Source organism: Rhinopithecus roxellana, chromosome 4 (assembly GCF_007565055.1).
Source record: "Rhinopithecus roxellana isolate Shanxi Qingling chromosome 4, ASM756505v1, whole genome shotgun sequence".
NCBI lineage: Eukaryota > Metazoa > Chordata > Mammalia > Primates > Cercopithecidae > Rhinopithecus > Rhinopithecus roxellana.
Window position 1 is genome coordinate 8,636,624 of NC_044552.1, and position 20,294 is coordinate 8,656,917.

The window sequence follows — 20,294 nt, forward strand, 5'->3', positions numbered from 1 at the left end:
TGTCCAGGTGATCTCTAAAGGTCTCTGGAGCTGTAAGCTTCAGTTGAGGAGAGTGGTTTGATGTAGACATTGGCTCTCTGTAGCTTGCACAGATATTAAAGAACTCATACTCCTGTTCAGCCAAGGCTGAGAATATGTATCAGTGTGTGAACAGGTGTGAGACTAGTGCCAGGGTCCTGGCTACTAACAGCAGTGTCAAGCGGTGCCAGAAACCTAATCTCTGTGGGCACTGCGGAGGACCGCCGGGAAGTCCTGACAACCCGTCCGGAGGACTCACCTGCGGTGCCTACATCAGCCCAGACTGTGGGGCTCTGAGAGTTTTCCCCGAAAAGCAGCTCACGGGCCGTTGTAGAAAGATTAGCCGGCTGCTCACCAGGTGGTAAGAAGGTTACTGGGACAGGAGACAAAGAACGCCCAGGACGACTCTCGCACGGGGATTTCTATCTGCCTCTGATCAGTCATGCTCCGGTGATCCACTTCAGTACCTCATGGTGCTCTTGGAGTTGGAAGTGGCCCAATTCCAAATGCTTTGAGCTGATTTATGCTGATGAGATCTGTAGCCCTTTGCCTTTCTACTGTTTTCTGTTTCTCTTCTTTCCCTTCTTTGTAGCCAATATAATTGCACAGCTACCAACCCCCAGCTCTCATACAACTGGCCCGACTCTGTTACTTCTGATTTCATGTTGGGGCTTCCCGATTGCTGAATGGGCCCAGAATAAAGGGACAGACAGAGGCCAGAGTGGTCAGCTCTCTCCCCACTTAATAATCTCAGTACAACTCTGGTGGAATCATTTCCTGGAGGTCATTTTAGTAAAAGGACCAGAATCTTGTCCTCTGTAACTCTATGATTTCTCTTGTGAAATACAGAACACCCAAAAGATGGGAGAAGAGAAACAGAGGCAATTTTAGGATTATGACACCATCCTTAAATGGTTCCATGAACAGGATAAACTGCTGCCTGATTTTATCTTTATGTATGTGAACTTTTAATTGTTAGATGAAACCCAGCGCCTCCTGGAATATTAACTACCCAGTGAATCCTTCCCCTGAAACACACAGTCCTCAGTTTCCCTTTAGCTTCCCTGGCCACTCACCTCTCTGTGTCCCACACTTCCTGGATCTCATAACTATCAAGAAAAAGGACTTCAACCTTATTCTTGAAGAGTATCACAAAGCTTCCTGAGGACTGTCCTCTATGGCTTTATCTCCTTTCATTGCCCTGGCTAAGAGGAACCTGGCTCACAGCAGCAGAACTGGACCTTCCCAACTACTGAGTAGAAGGCAGATCCCTTCCATTGCACAGCCCTGCAGAGTGGAAAATGCGCACAACCCGTGGCAATGGGGCTGGCACGGGGGGTGCGAGGGGCGCAAGTCAGCCTCCGAGAAATGAAAAGCTCGAGGCTGAATGATCAAGTCCACATCGCTAGAGAAGAAAACAGAGGGCAAAAGTCCAGACAACCTCAGCCGAAAATCCCACGAATATGTCATGGTATGAAATAAAGTCACGAACCTGCCCCATCCAATCCGCAATCCCTTCTTCCATAAATGAGCTCCACCTCAATGACATTAAGTGCATCCAAACATCTTCACAAAGCACTAGAGATCACTTTTAGTGTTCCAAGGGCTTGTGCTGAATCAACAACGTCCCCGACTTCTCTGTGCTCTGGGAAGGGGGCAGGCATGCAGGAATGGCTGCCCGCGTGCTGGGAAACTTTACTAAGGCCAAGAAATGAAATCTTCCCAGCCTTTGAAAGGCCTCCAAGAATGTGAGCACGTACCGCCTGTCCACTCTCTGCTGAATGCCTACTTTGGCTGTCTGCTTAGTACTGAATGTGCCAGACAGGCCTTCATACAAAGACGGAGAGTGTGTTGGACCCATGAAAGGGGAAGGCACAGCTTTTCCAATGTGAATGGCGAGATTCAAGAAGTAGGTGACGAAAGGGGAGGGCGAGGAGGGGCCCTCAGGAAAGGTATGCATAAAAGACCGAAAGAGAAGAGTTGGCATCCTCCTACGTGTTAATAAATTCGTTGTCAAAGCTGGAGATGTAGATGACTGCCAGCCTATGCTCCATGCTTGATGGCATGTCTATATGCCTTGCTTGTAGATTCTCTCTGGATCCGAGGCTCCTGTCATCTGAGAACAAAAATTTCTAAGCCCTGCCAAGGCATATATATGTGGACTTCTGTTGATTTTTCAACTCCAAATGTAAATGCTATTTGTACTGTGTTATTTGGGATATTTCTTTTACTCTTTTCACCTCCAGTATAGAATAATATTGAGAAATGTTCATTGTTGTACATCTGAATATCTTGGGATTTTTTTTTCCTTAAGCTCACTTTCAAAAAGGAAGAAAAACATTTTTTATAGTGAACCATGCTCTAACTCTGTATCAGTGCTACTCATAATTCCTTGGCACGGCATCTCCTGCTAGAGGAAAGAACTCTTCTGGTGTTTTGAGCTTTTCCAAGGAGGCAGTCTGATGTCACTGGTGGCAGACGCAGTGTGTATGTATCTGTCTTTCGTCTGCACCATCTGTTTCTCTCCTTACCGTCTATTGTTTAGATTTATGCTTCCCTCTTTCCAGGAAGTGTGCCTTTCCATAAGAGCACGGGCCTTAGGTGCTAAAGGGATCAACCCAATATTCTAACACGGTTTCCTTCTCTTCCTTCTTTCCTAGAATCTTATGGCAAGGGCCTTATATGACAATGTCCCAGAGTGTGCCGAGGAACTGGCCTTTCGCAAGGGAGACATCCTGACCGTCATAGAGCAGAACACAGGGGGACTGGAAGGATGGTGGCTGTGCTCCTTACACGGTCGACAAGGCATTGTCCCAGGCAACCGGGTGAAGCTTCTGATTGGTCCCGTGCAGGAGACCACCTCCAGTCACGACCAGCCTGCCTCTGGACTGATGCAGCAGACCTTTGGCCAACAGAAGCTCTATCAAGTGCCAAACCCTCAGGCTGCTCCCCGAGACACAATCTACCAAGTGCCACCTTCCTACCAAAATCAGGGAATTTACCAAGTCCCCACTGGCCATGGCACCCAAGAACAAGAGGTATATCAGGTGCCACCATCAGTGCAGAGAAGCATTGGGGGAACCAGTGGGCCCCACGTGGGTAAAAAGGTGAGTAAGTGACTAACTAAATCTTTGTTCCTACTTACTTTTTTTTCCCATTGCACTTGGAGCATTTGGAAATGTTCCCAAAATAATAACTTGAAGCTGCCAAGAAGTAGATATAACCAATACCTTAGCTCAGGTATCGTGTATGCATGATTTTGCCATTCATCCATCATTCAGCAAAACCTCTTTGAACTACCATGTGCTGAGTATGGTTGATTTCCAGCCCTCCTAAGTTCCTGTGTCATCCTGGGTTACATGGGTTGTTAAACTGTTTCTCTCCATCTTTCTCATACATTAGCTTCTAAGCCTTCAGTCTGTGCTCAAATAGTTTCCTATCTTTTCTGTTTCTTCATGGAGTGGAACAGACACCAAATCTCGTACAAGCCTGATGATGCAACAAGGATACTCCCTTGGCCAAAAGCTGAATCATGACCTCGGTGGCCTGGCTGAACAAGGAACCCACCCGAAGTAGTGAGAGTGAGGAAACTGGGAGTAGGTCATGCTGACCAACTCATTCTGTAGAGTTGTCAGCTTAGTTTGACTCATTTAAAATGCATAGATAATAGTGCAATTGGAATGAAGCCATCCTCCTGTCCTTCAAGTCATTCTTATAATAATGCCTGAGGTAGTAGGTGAAAACAGTGGAACCTGGATATTTAAGAAGGAATTAACTTAAAAATACAGTGTGTGGGGGGGAGGGGGGCTCTGCAACACCCTGTATAATCCCAAATACTTTAGCAATTTGAGGCCAATAGAAATTCACTAATTGAACAATGAATGTTGAGCATCTAATATATTTTTGATGCTTGTGATACAGTGATTAATTAAAGATAAACAAAGCCCTGGTGATGCTTACATTGCTGTGGGGGAGACAGAAGCAACCAAGAGAATGCTAGGTAGGGACATGTGTTATCAGGAAAATAATGTCAGTGGACTGATCGGGGTAATATCCACAACCAAGATGATGCTTATGTGAACATCACAAGGGAGGGATTTCCTCTTTCATTTACTGGCAAATGCCAGTGGGTCCTGCAAGGTTTGGTATTAGGAATAAACCACTTTAACTGGATAAGAAGATATCCCTGAATTACAAGAGGAAAGATGCAATTACATACCAGAAAGAGCTTGTTGATCCTTAGAACACTAGCTATAGATCTGCCCTGTCCCAAGTAAATCTAATATGAAATCTGATTTTACAAACCTCTGTAAATTAGGGAGTATCTATTTGATGCTATTAGAATCCTCGGTTGAAAAAACAAAGGATTCCTTTAACAACGAAAGCACTAATGCATTTTTGGGTACATGGAGAGAGGCAGCCTAGAGACCCAGGATCGGGATAGTGCGGAAAGCCCTTGGTGTTTGGCAGGGGATGTGCCAGGGCCACCACCCTCCTGCCCTCCCCATCCTGGCCATGTCACCACACCAGACCCTGACTGTGCGGGTGGATTCCTTTAAACAACAAAAGCACTAATGCATTTTTGAATCACCTTTTTATATAAAAAGCATGTTTTACAAAATAATTCTCAAGAGCACGCATGTGGCATGAGCTGAGTGTATGTTCCTTAAGAGGGATTCCTCAAGGGTGGTTCACAGCTTTTAGACTTACACTGCCCATGACAATGATGCCTGCCTATAGGTGATAAACTGACCTGTGGCTTTTCAGTCTTCTTTGTCCTAGGAATTGTAGATTCAAAGAGAAAACGAAACCTGGCCTCTATCTCCAGAGGGGAAAAAGCAGTTGAAAAGTGTAACTATAAATAAATAACTTCTCTCATTCTTAGTCCTGGTTGTTTGCACCTTAAAAATAGCTCTCCCACATCTGAGCCAGTGTGAGGCAGATGGGGAGGCCAGAACAGGAAATGCTTGGCGGAGAGGTGGTGGGCTCTAAACTTTCATCACGGTTGACTTTGGCAGGAAGGTAGCGTGTTTTCCTTTTCAGACCCAACCTTTTCAGCTCTAAGTGGGAGAAGCCTAAGCCTTGAGACTCCTTCCCCTTGCATCTGCTGGGACTGCCCTGCAGGCTTCCCCCATGGCTCCCTGTCCTTCCAGAGGGCAGAAATTTTGACTCATCTTCCCTTGGATTGATGTCAAAGGGCTTGGGTGCTGGGGTGACCCTCAGGCACTCACATTCCATATTTTGTTTTTACTTTCTTTAAGTCTACACTCAGTAGAACATTTTCTGTTTAGCAAAAGGTAGATGAGTCCTGCAGGAGGAAATCAGCTTCTGAAAATGACCTGTGCCAGCCCTTCCAGGAGTTGCAGCCAGGGCAGAAGAGTAGGTCATGCCTGAAGCATTGCACAATCAGGGTCTGGGGTAGTGACATGGCCAGGATGGGGAGGGCAAGAGGGTGGCCCTGGCACCTTCCCTGCCAAATACCAATGGCTTCTCCACAGTATCCTGATCCTGGGTCTCTAGGCTGCCTCTCTCCATGTACCCTAGACCAGTGGTTCACACCCATGGGAGTGTGGTAGCCTCTTCCTTTCTTTTCACTCTTCCTCACTTCTCTTCTCTCTCTCTCTCTCCCCCCGCTTCCTCTTTCCCTCCTTCCCTCTTCCTTCTTTCCTCCTTTCCTCCGTTCCTTCCTTTCTTTCATAGTGGAGATGGCTTATCTGCTAGGAGGTGATTTTAGCCTTCCTGGCAATTGCAACTGCTTTAAAAAACTTCTGTCAACATCTTCCTGAGTATAGGATATTCTCAGTGGGTGGGAATCATTCTAATGACTTAAGCCTAGGCCCTAAGCGATAATCCCAGCGCACTGGGGATCAGGCGTGGCTTATTCATTTTTCTGAGTTTGCATTTTAGCAGTTTTACTGACTTGCTTAATGAAGCATTTGCTCATTTTCTCTTTAAATATTTCATCTGTAAGATAATAGTGAGCCCAGAACTAGATATGCTTGATAGTTTAAGCTATGGTCTTTAAAAGCTCTTGAATAAGAAAATGAGGAGGCAGTGGAATCTTATTCTGAACCACCGGGGTGGGGTTTAAAAATGTTAATGGGCATAGAATCACCCCTAGAGGTAGGGACAGTGAGTTTAAATGCAGATTCCCAGGTCTTTCCCTCAGAGAAGCTAATCCAGTAGGTCTGGTTTGGGGCCCAGGAATCTGCATCGTTGAGCTCCTTGCATAGTTTTGGGGGTGGTGGCCTAGGACTAGATCTCGAGAAACACTGTAAAGGGACCATGAAGGAGCTGGGACATGTTCCAATCTGATTATGATTTGGGACTTTCCATAGTTCAAAATTCTCTTGATTTTGCTACAGACTGTGGGCTTTGGAAGTTTTATCCAGCACTGCTTTTTTCTACTAATGAATCACTTAAGGAAAAAAAAAAGAAACAAACAAACCAAAGAGACAGTGCGCTGGGCGCGGTGGCTCAAGCCTGTAATCCCAGCACTGTGGGAGGCCGAGACGGGCGGATCACGAGGTCAGGAGATCGAGACCATCCTGGCTAACACGGTGAAACCCCGTCTCTACTAAAATATACGAAAAAAAAAAAAAAAACTAGCCGGGCGAGGTGGCGGGCGCCTGTAGTCCCAGCTACTCAGGAGGCTGAGGCAGGAGAATGGCTTGAACCCGGGAGGCGGAGCTTGCAGTGAGCTGAGATCCGGCCACCGTGCTCCAGCCTGGGCGACAGAGCGAGACTCCGTCTCAAAAAAAAAAAAAAAAAAAAAAAAAAAGAGAGACAGTGAATTCTGCCTTCTATCACTTCAGCTTTGCTCTCTTGGAAACTCCAACCTCTACCCACCCTCTTTTATCCCCTCCACACTAACTGACATTCATCACTTATTAAATCAGCATTTAGAGAAAGAAATATGTCATAAAATCCCCACCCTTTTAGGAAACAAGCAGACAGTATGAGAACTGTGGAGAGAGTAAGGCCTTCAGGGTTCAGCTGATGCTGGGTTGTTTCTCCATAGCTGTATATCCTTTGGTAAGTTACCGACCATCTCTAAGCCTTGGTTTCTTCATCTGTTTTATGGGAACGATCCTAACTACTTCATAGGGCTGTCATGAGAATTAAATGGAAGTATGCATAGAAAGTCCCTGACTCAGTGCTTAGCATGGCAGGGGCTTAAAAGAATGCATTCCCCTCACCTTGCGCTTCCTTTCTCAGAGTTTATTTTCTACTACATCAGCCCTGTTGTGTTTCTTACTACACACCGAAGGTACAAGTGCTTTCTTGCTAACACATATGCTGTGCTTTTTGAGTGTGTGGCTTTCTCTTTGGTTCTACAAGAATTCTGCAAAGGGTGGAAAAAAAACTCTCCAAGTTATCTGAAAACCATATATGCTGACACCTTTACTTAATTTCATTGGTCGTTTTCACTCTGGGTTTTGTGCACAGGGCCGTTTTATCCATTAGACATTGTAGGCAACATGCCCAGTGTCTATAAGAATGTTTGAGAGCTGAATAAAAGATCTTTTGGCTCCAAAATATGAAACACAAAAACTGCAAAACAGAAATTAATAAACATTTAAGCCAATGTCTAGGAAACTATAGCATGTCTACCCCATTAATTCTTCTATTTAGGGCTCATAACTATTTCATCATATTAGAAAATAATATGTAGGTTATATTTTTCTCACTTAGCAAAGATTTCTAAATATGCATCGTGATTGCCAAGAACCCATAGGCAATCCTAAATTAAATGAGTTACTCATAGTCGAATAATTTGAAAAGCTGAATTATAAAAGAAGAAAAAAGTTTTCAATTTTTAACAGCAAAAGTTCTACTTACTATGGGATTATGGTTTGGGGTAAATGAAACCTACAAATGTTCAAACCCAAAGGCCTAAAAAGATCTAAAATCGTCTCGTTTCTCTGCTTCAAAGATCAGTGAAATTGTCACCTGAGCTTATTCATTTCACGGTTGATCTGCATGGGAAATTATGTGTGCTTCTCTGATTATTCTTTGGATGTGTCGCTTTTATTCTAACTGCTGGAACTATTTGTTGTACCTCTTTCTGAAGATCAGTTTGGGGTTAAATTACAAGCTCCATCAATGCAGGGGCCATGGCTACCTCCTGACTGCTTATAGGCTGAGCACTTGGTAGAGCATCAGCCCACAGATAGCAGCCCAGTGAACCAACGAACAAGGTGGAAGCGAGAATCAAAGTGTTAAATTAGAGTTAACCTTTAATTAACTGAAAGGTGGTTCTGATCTTATCACACATCCACCCTCACACGCTGCTGCTCCAATCCCATGGTCCAGCTCATTACTATCTGGTATGAGAGGTGTCAGATTATATACAGTCACTTCCCCTCGCTGAAGGACCTTTCAGAATGTCACTGCCTGTGTGCTGTAAGCGTAATTATTCATACACAATAAATGAGTACCTTGACGCAAAGCATGAGTGATATAAAGTTGGGCTTATCTGAGAGTTTAACTTCTGTGCATTTTGCCCAATTTAGACAAGATTAGTTAACTCCTCTGTGGTCACCTAAGGAGGAAAACTAGCCTTTTTTTTTTTTTTTTTTTTTTTTTTTTTTTTTTTTTTTTTTTTTTGAATCAGGGTCTCGCTTTCTCACTCAGGCTGAAGTGCGGTGGCGCCATCTTGGCTTACTGAAACTTCCGGTTCCCGGGTTCAAGCAATTCTCATGCCTCAGCCTGCCCAGTAGCTGGGACTACAGGCATGCGCTACCAAGCCTGGCTAATTTTTGTGCTTTTAGTAGAGACGGGGTTTAGCCACGTTGGCCAGGCTGTTCTTGAACTCCTGACCTCAAGTGATCTGCCCAATTCAGGCTCCCAGAGTGCTGGGATTAATAGGCATAAGCCACTGTGCCCGGCCTGACTTTTTCCTCTGAGGAGCAGAACTTCCTTTCCATATGTGATGATTTACCTAAAATGCCTTTCCCATCTATTATCCCAGTGAACTCCTATCCATTCTTTAAAACCCACTCCAAGGTTCATCCCCTTCATGAAGCTTCCTCCCAGCAACCCAGCAGTTTCTCCCTTCTCTATGGTCCCAGAATATGTTGTATATTTCACTGATCTCAAGAGCTTCTTAAAAATGGAATGGTCTGACATAGCAATGCGTGTGATGGTCTAGACTGGGGTAAGTATTGCTTTGAGGTGGCCCTTGGAAAACTCAAGTAGTATTCAGATTTACCAAGATCCTATGACATCATCTTTAAGGACCATTTTCTACCTTCCAAAATGGGTCACAGCCAAATGTTGGCAGGAAAAGATTCAAAGGTTTTAGCCAGGTCTTCCAGGCTCATTCCTGAAAGGTAATGTAAGAAACAGAAATAGATTAGCTACAATGTTTGTACCTTCCTAGACACTGAGTCATCACAAATTACACACATACACGTACATACACATAACACACACACACACGCAGACACCCGTAAACTGTTGGCTAAGGAACAAGGACTTCCCATATTGGAATTTGAGGCATTGTGAAATCTGGTTGCCCAGAGCGACACTCAGATACTAGGCAACTAAGTGCTATATATTAGCAGCATGACTTGTCTAACAACAAGCAAAAAATAGGTTTAGAGGAAATGAAAGCTTCCAGAAAAGTTAAACCCTGACTTCACCTCACTTTCTCCTATTCCCTGCCTATACACACACAAAATACATACACACCAAAAAATACTTCTAGGGCAGAGGGTACTTCAGTTTCTTCATTTATAAATCAATAAAATGCAACTATGTTCCAGAATTGTACGTTTCTACATAAAGATAATCCTAATTTAAATGAATTGTTTGCCTCGATACATGGTTTAGGGGGCTATGCAGAGAACTGAACTTGCCATCTAAAATGTCACCCCTGAAGTTTCAAGATACATTTTAATATTACACAAAACTGGAGGTCATTCACACTTGAAGGGCAGGACTTTATGAGCTCACTTTGAAAATGAGAAGTATCTTTTCTCAAACAAGTCACCAAAGCCAAAGCAATGAGCAAACTGTAACACCCCTCCTTAAAAATTAACAAAGGTCCTTTTTGTTTGGCCAGTGCCAAAGCCTTCAAGCTCAGTTGCACTTCGTTCTAAAGTTTATAGATAATGCATATTTCTAAGAGTGCATTAGTAACTTCTTATAAACCCACACCAAAGCAAACAGAGGTTAACCATGCTTTTTTAATGATTTCATGCTAAGTGACTGTGCTTATCAGAGTGAAGAGGTAAGAGACTGCTTTAATATGACGTCTGGCTAAGTAGGAGAACACTGTATTTGTGAGAGAGAGAGAGAACAGAATAAATTTATTTATTTAATTTCATGATAAAACAAACAATATTGGTTGAACACATCTTTTTTTGAGACAGAGTTTCACTCTTGTTGTCCAGGCTGCAGTGCAATGGTGCAATCTCGGCTCACTGCAATTTCTGCCTCCCGGGTTCAAGTGATTCTCCTGTCTCAGCCTCCTGAGTAACTGGGATTACAGGTGCCCACCACCACGCCAGCTAATTTTTGTATTTTTAGTAGAGATGGGGTTTCATCATATTGGTCAGGCCGGTCTTAAACTCCTGACCTCAGGTGATCTGCCCACGTCGGCCTCCCAAAGTGCTGGGATTACAGACATGAGCCACTGCGCCCGGCCTGGTTGTACAAATCTTTAAAAAAAGACTTGCTTGAATACATCATGCAAATACAGAACTAGAAACTGTCAGCAATCAAAAGCACTTCATTCTAACTAGCTGTGCCTTAAACGTTGTCAAGATAACTTCTAGAGAGACGTGCTGCTCCTGTTTAAAGTGTGTCAATGCCACTCACATAGGACAATGTGTGTTCTTCAGAAGTTGGATGTAGGCCGGGCGCGGTGGCGCATGCCTGTAATTCCAGCACTTTGGAAGGCCGAGGTGGGTGGATCACCTGAGGTCAGGAGTTCACAACCAGCCTGACCAATATCATGAAACCCCGTCTCCACTAAATACAAAAAAATTAGCCGGGCATGGTGGTGCATGCCTGTTAATCCGAGTTACTTGGGAGGCTGAGACAGGAGAATCGCTTGTACCTGGGAGGCAGAGGTTGCAGTGAGCTGAGATCACGCCATTGCACACCAGCCTGGGCAGCAAGAGCAAAACTCCTTCTCAAAAAAAAAAAAAAAAAAAAAGGATGTAACTCCACTAACATTTGAAGAGTACCAAGGAGTCCTCTCTTTAAAGGGATCCCACAGTATATTAGTTTTTTGAAGCAAAGAAGCCTTTAGCAATGCCACAATCACCTCTGATTTATTTGATTAATTTTTGTAATACTTGGTTTTCTTAAAGCATGGCACACTTAAACCAGTTATTTGTTGGAAGAGTTTTTGTTTTCAAAGTCACCACCAATTGAATGTGCAGCCTTCACTGGTGTCATTACCCCATGCTTCCGTCTCATTTTGCAAGATAGTTTTAGAACCAGGGTGGGGGTGACCCCAAGGCAGCTCGAGCCTTGGCTCCATGTTAGGGATCATAGAGAAGTACTACCACCTGATCCTCTCCACAGCCTCATGAGGTGCACCTCACAAGCATTCACTGTTCAGAGGAGGGAACTGAGGTCTGAGAAGGAAATTTACTTGCTGAAGTTAACTTGCTGCCTCCAGTGAGAGGATTGATATTTGAGCCCACGTCTGTCTGACTCCAATGCTAATGATTTTTACATCCCTGCTGAAGGATGATGTTGCCAAGCCCTTAAAGAAGAAGGCATATTTGGACACCTCATAAGCAATTTGGGTGCTAAATCATACCCTGTTGGCAGGATGAATTAAAGTTGCTGCCCAGGGCTCCCACCTCAGGTCCAGGGAGTAGCCTCAATGCTGAGGGAATCTGAATTAAGGAGCATGGAAGCTCCTCCCACCCAGCTGTAGTGGGCAGTTTCAGAGTGGGCTGATCCAGGAGTCCCGAGAAGGTCACTAGGGTGATGTCTAGACTCCAGTACCACTGAGAACGTTGCTATGTTGGCTTTCTCTGCCACATGGAAAGACTGTCTTTTCTTTTTTTTTCTTTTTTTTTCTTTCTGAGACAGAGCCTCGCTCTGTTGCCCAGGCTGGAGTGCAGTGGCGTGATCTCGGCTCACCACAACCTCCACCTCCTGGGTTCAAGTGATTCTCCTGCCTTAGCCTCCCGAGTAGCTGGGACTATGGATGTGCACCACCATGCCTGGCTAATTTTTGTATTTTTATTAGAAATGAAGTTTCACCACGTGGGCCAGGCTGGTCTCGAGCTCCTGACCTCGTGATCTACCCACCTCGGCCTCCCAAAGTGCTGGGATTATAGGCGTGAGCCACCACGCCTAGCCTAAGACTGTCTTTCAAAATGACTTCAAATTCCTCCAAATGGGTAACTTCATTTAACCAGGTGGAGGCACCTCCCAAAACACAAGTTACCCAGTTTTCAAGTTGTGGCTGTCATATAAGGAAGTAACTTTTTTAAAGAGAATTTACTTGTGAAATTAGAAAAGTAGTAGGTTTCTGGAAAATGTCTAACATGTATTGCTAGTGTAGGCCGCAGGGCATCGAGAAAGGTATACCGCAGCACTGCTGGCCCAGCTAACCAACGATCTCCTTCACTTCTCTGTCATTAATAGCCTGAGTAACTAACTCCACTTGAGTTCCCTCAACTGTGAAATGGCAAGTGACGCTCGATTATCTCTAATGATCTTTGCTAAAATTTTATGATGCAGATATCCTTATCTGATTCTTTCTCAGAACCACTTTAACAGCTTAATAAAAATGGCCTGACATCAAGAGTCTTTTTTTTTTTTTTTTTAAGAAAAGATACTCAAGCATTGATTATAAATTTCAACTTGACCCTTAAGTTTTTGCAGGTTTTTCCCACTCTTCCTTTAGGATCCAGCCCACCATCCCATCCAGAACCACAGTGCACTTTGGAAGACAGAGCTGTGCCAAAAGACAGCAGGAGCAGGCAGGGACGCAAGGAGGCAGGGGCTGGAGTGTGCTGAGCCAGTGAGAATCAGTCTTTGACAGACCCAGGTCCTGGACCCAAAAAAACTTCCAGAGTTCCCCACTAAGGAGCACCCTCATCCCTGTTTTGTTACCAAGAGCTAAGAAAGCACTTCATCCTGGAACTCATTGTTTTCTGCCCATTTTCCCCTATTTAATCCTATTGGATTTTGCAGAAGACATTTTAGGCCTGGTATCTCTGGACACGACAACCACCTTCAGAGCAGGCACCAAGTTCTGCCTCGTGAGTGGTTGGGCTCATCAGCTACTGCCTGTCTTCTTCCAGCGAAACCATGAGAGTTCTCCTATTTAGGAGGAAATGATACCAATCGGTATTTGGATCCCCAAATTCTCATCTCTCACCTCCTCTCCATAGTCCCATTCCCATTAGGGCAGTCTGCGGGCATCTCTCTAAAATCCATTTCCCAGTGTAGATGTAGTGCTCAGTGTCCTGTTGAATTTATTTGGACATCAGAAGAGCCAAAATACCTGTGCTTTTTCATAGTTTTCATTCAAAGAACATTTCAGTCCATGAGACAGAAAAAAAAATGGCTTTGCTGTATCCAGCTTGTCACAGGCTTGTATTTGGCATTGTTCTGAGAAAGACCTTAACCACTTGTGAAACCCAGACGTCATTTCCCGTCGTGTTCTTTCATGTTAAATGCTCCTAGCTGCTCACTGGTGCTTGGTCACTCTATAACTAAATATTGCTTTAGCACTTGCTACACAAAGAGCTTCCTGAAAGCAGCAGGGGAGACATGCTAGGGGCTTAACAATCGGGGCACTGTTTCCATTGAGCGGGTTTGCTGCCCAATGCTGTGTCAAATGAAAGTGACCCAAGAGCGCCACTGCTCCACTTCTGAGCTTCCAGTTGTGACTTTTTCCTCGCTGGGGAAAGAAGCTGGCTGTGATTTAGATGTGGCTAGCAAAAGCTTTGGTTCTGGCATAAAATCAGGCGTCAGAACGACTTTGAAAGAAAGTAAATCACCTCCCCAAAATACATGGGAAAAAAACTTCATGAGCACAAGGGAAGCATTTGGAAGGGTTAACCATGGACACGGCTTACGAGAGTGTATTTTTAAGGCCAGACTCAGTTTTCATTATATTGTTGCTATGCAAGTAAATAAATGAGCTCACCGCTACACCCAAGCTGGGCAGAACAAATTTACAGAGAATTAATAAATCCAGGGTAGGCAACATGTGGCTTTTCCTCTGGTCATAGAAAAGCAATCAGTACTCTTGGATTTTAAACAGGCAAACCTCTGTAGCTTTACAGTTTCTGAAAACTGGATCCCAGTTCTTATGGGCAGGCAGTGATAATGGTAATGTTTCTTTTCCTCGGGTTTTCTTTAAAGGGAAGGGATCAAATAGTTCATTTAAGACAAAGAGGTTATTATAAAGTCTAATAAATACTGTGGTAGCTCTGTTAATGCTTTTCAAGGGCATTTAAGTGAAAGAAGTCCTTTCCAACAGGCAGTTTTGGAAAGCTAAACACTCTTGTTAATTCATAAAACACAAAGAGAGATAATATAAATAAATCAGGGGCTGGGGAGGAATTAGAGATAGACAGGAAGGAGTCAAATTTTACTTCGCACATATGCCAAGAAAAGTGCAAATACATGACTGTTAATCAGTAAAACATACTTTTAAATTCAGAGAATCATAAGTACTATGAATGGTGAGGTTATAAATCTGTAATCATTATGGCACATGGACACTTTTTAACTTCTCACCAATTACCCATTGTTATTTCCTGAGCACCTCCTGGGTTACCTAGCTTCTGACTAGGCCTTAGGGAAGGACACAAGAAGCTGATTCCACACATTACTGCTCTACTAAATTCGTGGGTAAACTCCACTGCCAATAATCAAAGCATTATCTATATTGGAGGCAAACAATTGCACAATTCAGGCTATTTGTAATGTTGCTTTGGATTGTAGAGACTTAGAGAATCATGGGACATAGACTCTAGAACAGGTCTGTGTCCCATCATTCTCTTAGAAGAAAACCTTTCAAGTACTATTTCTTATTGTTTTTTAAAATCTTGTTAAAATGACAAAATGTATATATTTTTATAATTTTTAAATTTTTGATGCATGACCAACTAGCAAACTTCCCCAGTCTCCTCTCCATCCCATCTCTCTGTCTCTCATCCACTCCACCCAATTCTTCCTTTCAAAGAGTAGGATTTTTCTGCTTCATTTTTTTACTGCTTTGTTCTTACTTAGGGTTGCTGGAAGCGATGAGAAGTCATGATAAGTAGGTGGGTGACCCACAGGGCTGGCATCAGAAGGAAACATAGCAAAACATGGTAGATATGAGGATTGCTGTGGGGAGAAGGATTGGCCTTTGTGAGTGACAGCCATCTGCTCCCTTCCCACTTCCCTTAGTGCTCCATTGAGCTAGCAGCACGCAGCTGAGAAGTTGAAGTGCTCCTGACCACATGGCCTTTGCTGCCACTGCTCTGCCCCTATCCCAGGCACCTAGCCAGCTCTGTATTAAGGAGGTGAAGTGGATGCCCAAGAAAAGAAGTGTCCCCAAGGAGACTTGCTGAGACCTTGAACAAGTGACACAATGTGAGCAGAAGTTGTCCTGATAGAAAATGCTTTGTTTTTAGGCATTCCAGAGAGATGGGCAAGTGTCCTACTTCTTGGTGAGATCCTCTAAACAAACCCAGCTTGTGAACCTCCACTGAAAAGATCTCATCTGATGAGCATTTTAATAAAGTGTCCTGAGTTTGGAGCCTTGCCATCTTTCTCTTGGATAAATATCTTTATCTCCTAGACTTGGAAAAACACATTTTCTCCTAGGGTTTCCCATTGGTGTATCTTGAACTGCTCTGGTGATAACCGTAATAATGCCAATACTGATATGAACAGCAGAAAACAGTAACCCAAAGAACTCTACAGATGATCATCAAGGACCTCTGTCTCTTACCATTTGCTGCTTCGGTTTGAAATTCTCACGGCCTCTTAGATCTCACTTTGAGCGCTATACATTCCTAAAGATTAATTTCTTTCTATCTGACTTAGATTTAGGAATGATTAAAACATGATTAATGTTTTCTCCCATGATTTGATCATAAAACATTTTGAAAGGAAACAGCCTTGAGATCTGTGATTACTAAGGTATACATAACATTCTTATCGCATTAGAAAGCAAGAATTGACTGTTGCTTGTCTTGTTCCTCTTGTCTTGTCCCCTGAATTCCTGTTTATCTTTGATTGTATGTGGGACATTGCATTTTTAATACATTTGTAGAAATAATGTGAAGCCTATAAAGATGTTTTCTGCCTCCAGAGAGAATTTTGTTTCCTTCTGCCAGCCTCATAGGCAAGCATACATCTGATTCCATGCTTTGAGATGTTCTGGCAACCCTGATGTCTTCAGCCTGTGCAAGGGTGGGTTTACTTCCAGTTAATCCTTATTTTGGATATGGTCCTTAGAGTTCCAACCCAAAGTTGGGGGTGGTTTGGGGTCCCTACTTTGGTGAGCCCTATAGTTCAATGTTCCCCCTTACCCAAAGAAGCTGTAGAAAACCCAACACAGTCTCCCAGGAACCTGTTTCAGATCAGCAAAAAATAGCAAATGCCCCCAAGGAAAAGCAGTCTAACCTCTATTAATTCTTCTCCCAAAGTTTGACCTAGTTATTATCCTTTAACTCTTGACACTATTAAGAAGATCTTTTCTAGCTTTTCTTCATTTTTCTAAATTGTCTTCAGCAAGATGGTTAATTCAATTACCTAGTTCATGATTTCTGGAAGTCAAAGTTGAAAGGTAAAATCTATATAGCCTAGGTAACAATTACAATAACAATAGCTAAGGCTTATTATGGCTTTATGCCAGGTACTTTATGTACTTGATCTCATTTAATACTCATATAGCCTATGAGGGAAGTATAATTTCTATTTTACTTATGAGAAAATAGGCTTAGAATGGAACCTTGGTTCTCATAGCTTGTGAGTGGTAGAACCGGGATTTAGATCCAGCTCTGCCTGAGTCCAGCTTCTGTTTGTCAATCACTTCCCTCTTCAGACCTAATTCTTCCAATAAGCAACAGAAAAAGACACAGTGGGACCATGGCCTCTGGCACACAGCTTCTCATGAACGAGCCTATCACACATCCCCAGAACTAAAGCAAGCGTATGTTCCTTCCGATGTCAAGGTAAAAAGCAGGGTTTGTTTTGGCTTTTCTTTTCCAAAACACTCCTCCACATGTTTCTGGTTTGTGGTTAAGAAGAACCCAGGTGTTCATGTCACATACGAGCTCAACTGGGGAAAAGGAAACCATCCAGCAGCCCTCCTTGCCCTCCAATAGTGGCTTCACCCAATTTGAGGTGCATTCTTCTACAGTTTCTGATTTCTCAACTTCACCTAACTTTCCCTTGCCTTCTTGGCTCCCTCTCTTGCCCAACACTACCATGCATGGCTGATAGGGCACCATTCTGCCCCATATCCCATGGGTTCTACTTCACCAGAGCTGGCTTACCTGGAAATCAAGCTTATTCTATACTGGCAGACCTCACGCCATCTTGCTTAATAGCCTTCAGTTTTCCTTTAGTTGATTAATGTATCACTCAATAGAGTTATGCAATATCTACTGTGCTAGACACTGTACTAGGCCCTGTGGTTTATATTTAAATGAAGAAGGAATGATCTTTGACTTTAAAATGCTGGAAGAAGAGATGAGATGCATTGAGACCCTCAAACCACAAGTGATTAAGTGCCATTAGAGATGTGTGGATCACTGGCTCAGGGAGTTCCAAGGACAGAGACATATTATCTGTTTGAGAAGGGCTTGATAGGGGGAAAGGCATTCAGCCAGGCCTTGAAAATCAATTAAAGTTTGAATATGAGGAAAGAAAGAAGAGAGTCTCAGACAAGGGCACGGCATGGATGAAGACACAGAGGTGTGGGCGTGCAGGGCATCTGTGGAAATGGACAGCTCAGTTCTCGCCAAGGAAGGGAGTTGGTGCAGAGCATGGGGACCCTGCCTTCAAAGGATTTCCAAGAGGAAGGAGGGCAAAAATACACAGATGAAGGCAAAGACTGGCAGCCCAGAGGCCAAAGACATGTTTAGTTTGGCCAAGACACTGTTTTTAAAATTTAAGCCAATTTTGAAAACCAGTTTTCACATAAAATTCCAAATTTCTGGCTTCTCCTGAAAACATGAAAGATCCAGCAACACAAGGCACAATGTCGTCCTCCTTTCGGTAACAGGGGGTTCTGTCTCCCCAGCACCAAAGCCTGGCTTGTTTCTTCCGTACACCCTACTTGCTCGGTCCTCGAGCATGAGTATAGGACCCTTGCTCTGCTATAGGTACCAGCTCAGGGAACACAGATGCAGAAACATCAGAAAGAACCCTTAAGGGCCTCTCATCCAGCTTGCTGACTGTCATCATGTTGGTTCTCAGACCACCCGATCTCTCTCTGCTACCCAAACACAGACCCTCTTCTTTAAAATTTCAGCACGCATGGCTTTCAAAGTTATGAGGCATGAAAGTGTCAAAAGCATCTCCAAAAACTCATGCCGCCAGGATCTGAGACTCAAAACAGTGTGGATCAAACACCATCAAAGTGTGGGGCAGGGCAATCCGAGTTTGTTTTCTTGTTTTTATGTAAGCAGATTAATTAGAAAACTAACATAACGCCAGTCTTTGGGCTTTTGATCCTATCCTGCCGGGACCCAGACTTGGAGATGTATTAAATGGATTCTTCCTTTTCTAAATGTCTGCAATCTGCCCTTCTTGACTTCATAGCTCTTCTCAAAGTCTCTGTCTTGGACCCTCCCGTTAGTTACTGAGAATGGCATACTAATATCTGAGAAAGGTTGAATTCCTCCTAGGGACAGAAAATCCACATATGGAAAGTGCAAATCCTGTGCCGAGTAATCACTAAAGTAGTTGCAGTAGCTTTGGGTCATAGAGCCCCAGGAGACCTCACAATTTAGCCCCCTTCCTGGCAACACTAATGAATTAAGAGGTCAGTTTGGTAATTCCAAAGGCTAAGCCTTTGTAACTATAAATAAATACATAGAATGAAAGGAATGTAGAAAAAAAAAAAAAAAAAAAAGCAAACGGAGGGGGAAAGGAAATGAAAACCTGACTTGATTTCATTGAGAAAATTAGTTTTAAAATGCCCTTTGTGTAGCAATTCCTTTAATGCCTCACTGAACAAATGCCCAGGAGAATTCTTCCAAACTTGAGGTCCCCTTAACCAGACCTTGGCGTGCCTCTTAGACTGAAGTTCGGCAGTTCTGGGAGGTGGAATGAGGAGAGATCGTAGGAAGGTTTTTGTGTACTTATGTCAAGCAGCAAGAAAAAGCCTTAATGAACCACAAAACTGGAGACTTTGTAAGGTATAGCTCAGTCAGCACTTTTCCTCTGAGGAGAGAACACACAATTGGCATGAAAGTGACCTAAGCAACAGGTCGAGGCAGAGAATGTCCAAAAGTAGAATACTTCCAGCTCCCTGATCTTCATACGTCAGAATGCGGATTGCTGCACTGGACTTGCCTGACCAGATGCAAAACGCTGGTCCCATTTAAATGCCATTTGTGGACCAACGTGAATTAGATGGTAATGTCAGGAAGGCTAGAGGGGGGCAGGGGCTGCTGTATCTAGCTGGCTTTTTCCCCCTGTGGTTTTCACCATCTGTTTCTTTGAATGCATAAACAAGGAAAATGACTGGTTTGGAATGCAGAGTTTTAAAAAACCAGATGACCACAGGCATCCTCTAAATGAGAAAGAGAGAGCAAGTTGGGGTTCTGTGACATTTGTCAGGAAGTGAAACGTTAAATACTGGGAAGCATTAACGCTCTCTGCCAGGGAGGATCCACAAAGGCAAGGAAGCACTTTGGCGGTGACCCTGCCTTCCTTTTCTGAGATCGTGCTATGTGTTTATATGTCACCTAGTGCTATTTTCAGACACCAATGCCACCCACTCTAGCTCCCAGCCCCCTTCTGGGTTTTTTGTTTGTTTGTTTGTTTTGTTTTGTTTTGAGACAGTCTCTCTCTGTCGCCCAGGCTGGAGTGCAGTGGTGCAATCTTGGCTTACTGCAAGCTCCACCTTCCAAGTTCATGCCATTCTCCTGCCTCAGCCTCCCCTACAGGTGCCCGCCACCACGCCCAGATAATTTTGTGTATTTTTAGTAGAGATGGGGTTTCACCGTGTTAGCCAGGATGGTCTCAATCTCCTGACCTCGTGATCCATGCGCCTTGGCCTCCCAAAGTGCTGGGATTACAGGTGTGAGCCAGCGCACCTGGCATGTTTGTTTGTT

The 20,294-nt window shown here is 43.7% G+C and overlaps 1 protein-coding gene across 3 annotated transcripts in view; it reads left to right on the forward strand.

The window, feature by feature from the left end:
* NEDD9 (neural precursor cell expressed, developmentally down-regulated 9) overlaps positions 1–20,294 on the forward strand; it is a 200,962-nt gene that overhangs the window by 168,338 nt on the left and 12,330 nt on the right. For all 3 annotated transcript variants that reach the window (XM_030929528.1, XM_010357149.2, XM_030929529.1), the window contains one exon: positions 2,679–3,125. In XM_030929528.1, coding sequence (XP_030785388.1) covers positions 2,679–3,125 — 447 coding nt within the window. The remainder of the gene's footprint in view (positions 1–2,678; positions 3,126–20,294) is intronic.